We start from the raw sequence: 9903 nt of genomic DNA, 5'->3' as shown, positions 1-9903 counted from the left end.
TTTTTTTTTTTTTTTTTTTTGTCCCTAATGGATTCAATATTATTTAAACTCTATACTTTCATTTATTATTATTATTAATTTAACATACTAACTCAACTTACTATTCGAACACTTTAATGTTACGTTGGATGAATTGTATATTGTATAAATAACACATATTGTATGCCTTATCTACGTGTTATTGCTTGTTCATGTGATATTTATGAACTTTTTTGTGATGCATACACTTTGAGTATGTTAATCAATGTGTGCTATATTATCATGTTCACGTTATGTCCTATAAAACACTTGATGAGTCATGTATGATATAATGAATGATTTATCAATGTATGTATATCTCGTAGGAAGGTTATGTCATAAAAAATATGAAAATGTGACGTGCATCTTAACCATGTACCATGATTTGAAAATGCGGGACCTCATGCGTGTTGAATATCACGAGTATGGAATACTTCTCTAATATATTTTGTATGGACGCATACACCATAATATGTTACATGTAGTTTGCCCGAGGGTACAAAAAAAAATCGCACTAATCGGGTGAGGAAGACAATTTTCCGGGTCGGATTCAGATGCGGATCGGGTGCCCAACCAACAACCCAGCTTCGGCCCACCTGCAACCCATTGTCTCGGCCCAAACATCTACAACCCAATTACCTGCAGTCTCGGCCTAGATGCTTTCACCATCGGCCCATACACCTTCAATGGTCCAAAACCAATTTAGAAAGTACAGCCCAGCCTCACGGCCCGCAACCCGCACGCCTGCATCAGCGACCCGACAACCCACGCCTCAACTCGACTACAACTTGCACACGCGTCACCTCCTCTCAGCGACACGTGTCGAACTTACGACCAACGACTCCTTCAGCTGGCGCAGCTCAATATTCGGCTTGGCTTTGGCTCGGCTCCTCAACTTAGAACTCGGCTTCTTGGATTGGTAAAGGGATTTTTTGACAAATTCTATCGTTTCGACCCTTTCAAAGCTGAAATTGAACTCGTTTAAGGAAATTAAGGTTAATACAAGGTATAATTCTTAAGTTAATTTGAGCTAAGGAATTTGAGTTATTAACGAAACGAGATGTACGTTCTAATCGGGAACAACTACCGGCGGTACTTTGAGTGATGAATTTTAAACGTACTCGAAATTAGGGAGAACATCGATTAAGGACAACCAAGTAAATGACCTTACTATCAGTTTTGTTATAATTTGTATGCAGTATAACGGCACATGCCCCCTGACTTTGTACATGTCATATGTTTATTAAATGTGAAATGTTATGAAATGATATGTTTATGATATTATAGGTGAATGAGATGATACATATTATGAAATAATATGTTATCATATGATATGTCTAATGATATGTTCGTGATATGATACGTGAATGTTATGATGTAGTTTATTGATGATAAGACACATGTTATGACACAATATATAATATGATATGTGCATGATATGATATGATACGTAGAAGATAGATATGTTTATGATATGACATGTTTAACATGATATGATTGATATGCAATATGATAAAGTGACATAATGCAAAATCTCGATATATGCATGGAAAGTTATGATAAAGACGATAGGATAAAAAGGAAAGCGTAAGGGATTGTTTTGTATGATAATAAAAGAAAAATGTTAGGACCTCATCCATTATTTTGTGTTCATATATTAGAAAATACCCCTCTTACACTACAAGGTAGGAAAACGATCATTATGTTCATCATAATGCTGTAACGATTGCTATTTCTAATGGGTGTTTGACAACAACAACTCGAGAGAATGCTAGCCCGACCAAGAAAGTGGTAGAAAAACAAAATAAACCTTTTGTACTTTATCGATTTATTTTAGTGTAATGAAATTCAAATAAATAGGGATAAGAAACTAAATTTGATTTTGAGAGTTTCCATAAAAGGAAATATTTAGAGTAATTTTAAATATGATTCCTAAATTTGACACTAAAATCTGGAGTTTCCTAATCGGAGCTTACTTATGCTTCCAATTCCCTGTTAATATTATCATTAAATCAAAACAAAAATACAACAATCTCTGTCTCAATCAATCCAACATGCCTCTCGCAAATGCCTCCACCCTCCGCTACTCTCTCCGCCGCAACCACGGCGCCGATCAATTCCTCCGATTCCGGCTGTGCTATTCCAGCCGTCTGATCTCCCGATCGCCGTCCGCCGGCCTTCCCTACGACATCCTGGAAGAAACTCCCTCGACTCCAATGGCGGATGCTCTGTTTCCTCTGCCTCTACGAGAGCTGGAAGATCCGTTATTCTGCCACGCTTACTTGATTGAATTGGTGTCCTCCTTGAACCTCGACTCCATGTCCTGCAACCCCATTGTCCAGAAGATCACGTCGTTGGTCACACAGTGGGCCGCCGTAGACTACGACGCGAAGTTCCAATTGGTGGCGGACATTGATTACATTCAAATGTTTTGGATGGAGAAGCGCCCGGGTTCAGTTGGGCGAGGTGTAATGGTGGAGGAGAAGGTGGTTCTGAAGGAAGCTGAAGTGGCGGCGGCGGAAAAGCAGGGAATTGGGGGAGAAGAGTGCAGTGTGTGCTACGAAAGCTATGAAGCAGAGAAGGGGGGAGAGAGGGAGGTGGCTAAAATCCCATGCGGCCATGTGTTTCACAAATCATGCATCCTCACCTGGTTTCAAAGGAGCAATTCGTGCCCTTTGTGTAGAGCCAAATTATAGCATATTTAACACATTATTATTATTAATTATACTTTTTTTTTTTATATATATTTCATTCACTCGCATGATGTAAAAACAAACAAATAAAGAGAAATATATTTAATTTGAATAGTGTTTAATATATTATAAAAGAGAAACACATATTTATTGTATTAATACATTAAATATTACCGTAACTATAAAAGAGAAATATATTTCGGCCGCTCGACGTTAGCTTAAACTCATTTGCTTTTCACCATGCTAAAACATCAAAATTATCATCAAGTTCTTCACTAGGGTCACATAAATATCCATCCACATCATTCTTTAACTCGAGTGAATGTTGCTCTTCTCTTCTTCGTTTGTATCTTCATAATACTAATAGAATCACTCAAATTTTCTTCATCAATTGTGTCCATCTCTATACTCATGGACTTAGAAGTGAGTCTTGATTCAGATTGATGATGATCTAGAGCATTATCATAAAACTTGTAGTAATCCTATCAACGAATTAAACAATTCTTTATGCCATCCACCATCACTTTAGACATAGCATAGCATCTTCATAAATATTTGAAAAGTAAAATGATATGTAATCCAATTTGTAACGAGGATCGAGTACCACTGCTATGCATATCAACTTATTAATTCTTTCCACTTAGCCCCAATATTTGTCATACTTAACTTTCATATTTGAACTCATGTTACTTAAAACAGAGTTCACATTTGTACTCCACTTAATTAAAAGTTCTCGAATACCCTAAATTTCATGAAAATAAAAATTAGAAGTCACATATAAAGAACCACCTATCTTTGCAGTGACATCATAGAAAACCTTCAAAAACTTTACAAACAATGCAACATTTTTCCAATCAGAAATGGAGTCATGCATTTCTTTAAGCCCTTCATTCACAATCAAATTAATTATGTGAGCACGACACCTCATGTGTAATATTTCTCTATCTAAGACAGGTGAATTCCAACTTCTAAGCCTTCTCATAATATATGAAATAACTATTATCATTGGAACTTGCATTATCAACTGTGATACAGAAAACCTTATCGATTCTCCATTCCAATAAACAACTTTCAATAATCTTGCCAATAGTCTCTCCCTTGTGGTTAGCAACTTGACAAAAGTTGAGAATTCTTTTATGCAAATTCTATTCTGAATCAATAAAACGTGTCGTGATTACCATGTAATTAATGTTTTGCAACAAAGTCCATGGGTCAGTGGTAAGACAAACCCTCTTAGAATGACTAACTAAAAAATATTTTTTTTTCTTCTAGATAGAGCTGAAATATATCTCTAGGAATGGTTACTATTGACAGAGGGTCAAACTTAGGACATACAATACTACCAAACAATTTGAAACCCTCATTCTTTATAAACTTAAATGATAATTCATCCATAATTATCATCTTGGCACATGCTGCTTTACATCTTGTTTTACTAAATAATGAAATGACAATATTACAACCACCCTTTCCATCTATTGAACGTTGAAAACTTAAAGTGGTTTGTCCTTTGTCCTCCAACTTACATGTGTACTTCCTACGCTAATTTTTTAAATGCTTCCATAACGTGCTAGTTCCACAAGAATTAGTATCACAAGCATACCCCTCTTATTATAAAGCCCTATTTGTATTTGTCTAACAAAACTATAAAAATTAATGAATGTGTAGAGCTAAAATCAACCAACACTAAAAATAAAATTAATTTTGAAAATTATAAGATTATTCGGCATTTTCAAACATTAGCAATAAAAAAAATATATAATTTTTTCTACCATCTTCCATGGAGAGTTTTTTTATTTAAAATAAAACCAATATATTAATAAATTAAAAATTAAAAATTAAAAATAATAAAAAAGATAAAGATAAATTAAATAGTTAACAACTTATTTTTCATTTTCATAATATTAACATATTTTTCCTTTAAAAAGAAAAAAGAAAAGAAAAAAAAAAAAACAATGAGCGAGTGTTTTAGCACGCTCCGGCAGCCAGTTGTACGGTCAACGCTTCATTCAACCAAATCAAACTAGCCGTTTGGCCGTGCCTGAAAACATCTCACCGGCACGGCGAACATTTTCCTTTTATGAATTCTGAATGTGATCCAACGGTCAGAAACATTTGGAAATGAAAAGCCTATAAATAAGACACCGCTCCCTCTTCCCCTTCCCTACCAATAACAGTTGCTCATATCCTCTGTTTTCATCAACACCCACCATGTCTTTAACCTTCGGCGACTCTCTGTCCTTCCAATGTTCCTTCCGCACCAATACCACCGCCACCGTGACTTCCCACGAGCAACCCTTGCAGCTCGTGGAACTTCGACTCGGACATTCGAGCCATCTCATCTCTCGATCTTCTCGCCAAATTCTCCAACAAACTCCCTCAACTCCAATAGGCGATGCTCTGTTTCCTTTTTTTCTGCGCGACCTGCTCCACCCACCCTTCCTCTCCAAATCCCACGTTCTTCGGTTTATGTCTTCCTTCAGCATCCCCATTGCCGCCTGCAATATCATCTTTACGGAGATCTCCTCCTTTGCGCTCCACTTGGCCGCCGGCAACGTCCATCGTAACTTACACATCGTCGTGGATGTGAATGTCATCGAAATGATATGGGTGGACCTGGACCCATTCCTTATTGAAGAATACTCTCCGCCTTCGATGAACGGGGTGCCGGCGTCGGCGATTGAGAGGTTGCAGAGGCAGAAATTTGATGGGTTGAGGGAGGAAGAGGAGGAGGGGGACTGCAGTGTCTGTTGCGAAGCGCTGAAGGGAGAAGAGGAGGTGAGCAGAATCCCATGTGGTCATGTGTATCACAAATGCTGTATTCTCAAGTGGCTTCAGATGAACAATTCATGTCCTCTCTGTAGAACCCAATTAGAACAATAATTCTCCTTTTTTCTTTTCGAAAGAATTACGGAAAGATTAATTCTGATATTTTTGTGCAACAATTTGGTTGCAGATGATTGTAATTAGATCAATGATACTGACAATAAATTTCACATTTTTGTCCCAAATTCAACATTATTTCAACGGTACACCATTTCCAACCACCTTAGTTAAAATTTCTCCAAAAAAATCTCATTAAATTAAATATTTGGATACATCATCTATGTCTTATAAATATGTTGGTGATATTACAGTATTGAATGGCTTATCAATGTCTTAGTACTTGTTGATGTGATGTTTATTGATACCTGTCTTTTCAATATATCAATTTATGTGTATTATATTATATCATGTTTCCATTATGCCCTATAGGACACTTGATGAATCATGTTGTAACAATTAGAGAAAAAAATCAGTCGTTTGAGGCTCCGAGGTTTTTGGTCGGGCGTTGAAAATCTCGGGCAAACAATCACCTTCAACCACGACCTCTTAGGAGACACTCCATTCAGTCATCCACCTTCAAGAACACACATTCTAAAGAAAAAAAACGTGAGATACAAAGAGAACAGAAGACGAACCGTCTGTTTTTTGTTTCCTTTTGACGAATGATTAACATCAACGATGATCAAAAACTTCACATAGCAATGATAAGTTCAGCACCAGATGGTTAGAACAAAGAACATAAACAATTGTACCCTTTTATTAATTCTAAGCATGAGAGTACATAACCTTTACAAAATGCTATGATCCCATGCGGTCATGTGTTTCACAAATCGTACATCCTCACCTGGTTTTAATGGAGTAATTCATGCCTTTGTGTAGAGCCAAATTATAACATATTTTAACCCACATTATTATTATTATTATTATTTAATTCTTCTCCTTGTAATTTTGAAATAAGAGATAAATAATTTCATTCATTTACTCTATATTTTGGGTATTTTATAAATTACATTGACAAATTAAAAATACTAAAAAGGATAAAATAATTAATAAAAATAATTTAAGAATTTATTTTTGATTTTGTTAATATTAACACATATTTTTGTTTCAAAAGAAAAGAAAAAGGAAACAATCAATAAATGGAAGACGGCCCGTTGGACGGTGGTTCGTCGTCGGAACAGTCAGCCGTTACTGTTTCTCGCACGTGCGGGCACAAACATTTTCCTTTTCTGCTTCTACTAGCCGTTTGTGCGTGCCTGAAAAAATTTCACCGGCGCGGCCAACATTTTCCTTTTATGAATTCTGAAAGTGATCCAACGGCCATAAACATTTGGAAATCAAAATGAAAAGCCTATAAATAAGACAGCGCTCCCTCTTCCCCTTCCCTACTAATTTCCAACTCACTCACATCCTCTGTTTTCAGCAACACCCACCATGTCTTTAAGCTTCCACGACTATTTGTCCTTCCAATGTTCCATCCGGGGCACTTGCAACGACAGCGTGGGTTCCCACGAGCAACCCATGCAGTTCATGGAACTCCGAGTCGGACATTCGAGCAATCTCATCTCTCGATCCTCTCACCAAATTCTACAACGGAGTCCCTCAACCCCAATGGGCGATGCTCTGTTCTCTTTTATTCTGCGTGACCAGGAACAACCACCCTTCCTCGAAAACTCCTCCGTGCTTCGGTTTCTGTCTTCCTTCAGAATCCCCATCCCCGCCTGCGATGTCATCTATGAGCAGATCTCCTCGTTTGCGCAACACATGACCGCCAACGACGTCCATCTCAATTTCCACATGGTCGTGGATGTGAATGTCAGCGAAATGATATGGGTGGACCTGGACCCATTCCTTGTTGAAGAATATTCTCCGGCTGCGATGAACGGGGCGCCGGCGTCGGCGATTGAGAGGTTGCAGAGACAGAAATTTGATGGGCTGAGGGAGGAAGAGGAGGGGGATTGCAGTGTCTGTTGCGAGGCGCTGAAGGGAGAAGAGGAGGTGAGCAGAATCCCGTGTGGTCATGTGTATCACAAATGCTGTATCCTCAAGTGGCTTCAGATCACCAATTCGTGTCCTCTCTGCAGAACCCGATTGGTACAATAATTCTTTCTTTTTTTTTTTTTTTTTCTTCTTTTTGAAAGAATTACGGAAAAAGTAATTCTCATATTTTTGTGCAACAATTTCGTTGCAGATCATTGTAATTAGATGAATGACAGTGACCATAAATTTCACATTTTTGTCCCAAATTCAATTTTATTTCAACTCTATACTTTGGTTTATTATTTGGATAAATAAGTATTAACCTTATGATTATTATTATTATTATTATTATTATTATTAATTTAAGATAATAATAATAATAATAATTTAAGATGCAATCGCCAACTCCTTCGGCTCGACATCGCACTAATGTATTCGACTCATTAGCATTTTTGACACCAACACTAATGTATTATTATTATTATTATTATTATGTAATTTCTTGTAATTTTGGATTAAGAGATATTTTATCAAATACCATCAGCAAAGAATTAAACAAATATTTAAGAATCACAAATATTTAAGAATCTAAGTGATTGGTTGCTTCCTAACATGTTATTCTACTATTATGACTTTTGATTTGCATGGATGAAGATGAATTTTACCGCCAATTCAATATGAATGTTATTTTAGGGACTTACCATGAATGAGAGTGTAACTATAGATTTATAGTAAAATAGTGAAATGATTTATAGTTAATGAATGGAAAATAATTGATTAAAGAATTTTATTCTACTTCTAAATGTATAGTTAATGAATGAAATTCTCAAATTACTATTAAACCTATTAAATATATTAAATACAAATAAAAACATATTTATTGTATTTGACCCATTAAATTTTAAAATAAAGATATATTAAATATTTAACACTTGAATCAGATTTAAATTAATTGAATAAATTTTAATATATAAATTTAAATTTTAAGAAGCGTATGATGTACCATTTCTGCAAAAATACAGATTTTACTCTTATATTAACTATAGTAACATCAAGTGATCTAACACCAATACCCAGTAAGTATTTACTCCACTAATCATAGGTTTTTTTTTAAAAAAAATAATACATTAAAAATTAAAAACTAAAAGAGATAAAGATAAATCAAATAATGTAACAACTTAATTTTCATTTTCTTAATATTAACATATTTGTCCTTTAAAAAGAAAAAAGAAAAAAGAAATAAAAGTGGGAAGGGAAATGGAAGAAGGCCGGTAGACGTTAGTGTTTTCGCACGTTCCGGCAGCCAGTTGTACGGTCAACGCTTCATTTAACGAAGTCAACTAGCCGTTTGGCCGTGCCTGAAAATATCTCACCGGCGCGGAAGACGCGACGGCAAAGAAGAAGAACAACAATAGAAATCAGGCGTTAATATTTCTCGCACGTGCCGGCACAAATATTTTCCTTTTTTGCTTCCGCTACTAGAAGAAATAACCGTTTGGCCGTGCCTGAAAATATTTCACCGGCGCTGTGAACATTTTCCTTTTATGAATTCTGAAAGTGATCCAACGGTCAGAAACATTTAGAAATGAAAAGCCTATAAATAAGACACCGCTCCCTCTTCCCCTTCCCTACCAATTTCAACATACTCTTAACAGTTGCTCATATCCTCTGTTTTCATCAACACTCACCATGTCTTTAACCTTCGGCGACTCTTTGTCCTTCCAATTTTCCATCCGCACTAATACCACCGGCACCCTGGCTTCCCACGAGCATCCCATGCAGTTCGTGGAACTCCGACTCGGACATTCAAGCCATCTCATCTCTCGATCTTCTCGCCAAATTCTTCAACAAAGTCCCTCAACTCCATTGGGCGAATCTCTGTTCCCTTTTATTCTGCGCGACCTGGAACACCCACCCTTCCTCCCCAACTACCACGTGCTTCATTTTTTGTCTTCCTTCAGCATCCCCGTTGCCGCCTGCGATATCATCTATCAGGAGATCTCCTCGTTCGCGCTCCGCTTGACCGCCGACAACGTCGATCTCAACTTCCACATCGTCGTGGATGTGGATGCCATCGAAATGATATGGGTGGACCTGGACCCATTCCTTGTTGAAGAATATTCTCCGCCTGCCATGAACGGGGCGCCGGCGTCGGCGATTGAGAGGTTGCAGAGGCAGAAATTTGATGGGTTAAGGGAGGAAGAGGAGGAGGGGGATTGCAGTGTTTGTTGCGAAGCGCTGAGGGGAGAAGAGGAGGTGAGCAGAATCCCATGTGGTCATGTGTATCACAAATGCTGTATTCTCAAGTGGCTTCAGATCAGTAATTCGTGTCCTCTCTGTAGAACCAAATTAGAACAATAATTTTTTTTTTTTTTTTTTTTTTTTT

The 9903-nt window shown here is 36.9% G+C and overlaps 2 protein-coding genes across 2 annotated transcripts; both read left to right on the top strand.

The window, feature by feature from the left end:
• Nucleotides 1-2072: 2072 nt before the first annotated feature.
• On the top strand, nt 2073-2714 carry LOC111499495 (NEP1-interacting protein-like 1). The gene has a single exon (XM_023151057.1). The coding sequence runs from the start codon at nt 2073-2075 to the stop codon at nt 2712-2714; it is 642 nt and encodes a 213-aa protein (XP_023006825.1).
• Nucleotides 2715-9206: 6492 nt separating this feature from the next.
• On the top strand, nt 9207-9878 carry LOC111499493 (RING-H2 finger protein ATL16-like). The gene has a single exon (XM_023151056.1). It carries the CDS (start codon nt 9207-9209, stop codon nt 9876-9878), a length of 672 nt encoding a protein of 223 aa, XP_023006824.1.
• The last annotated feature ends 25 nt before the right edge of the window (nt 9879-9903 follow it).

This window comes from Cucurbita maxima, unplaced genomic scaffold, assembly GCF_002738345.1.
Source record: "Cucurbita maxima cultivar Rimu unplaced genomic scaffold, Cmax_1.0 Cma_Scf00027, whole genome shotgun sequence".
NCBI lineage: Eukaryota > Viridiplantae > Streptophyta > Magnoliopsida > Cucurbitales > Cucurbitaceae > Cucurbita > Cucurbita maxima.
The sequence above is the reverse complement of the archived record's forward strand: the minus strand, read 5'-3'. Positions and strand labels throughout refer to the sequence as shown.

Excerpts from the sequence above, each read along its gene's own strand:
- LOC111499495 (XM_023151057.1), top strand. The coding sequence starts at position 2,073 with ATGCCTCTCGCAAATGCCTCCACCCTCCGCTACTCTCTCCGCCGCAAC.
- LOC111499493 (XM_023151056.1), top strand. The coding sequence starts at position 9,207 with ATGTCTTTAACCTTCGGCGACTCTTTGTCCTTCCAATTTTCCATCCGC.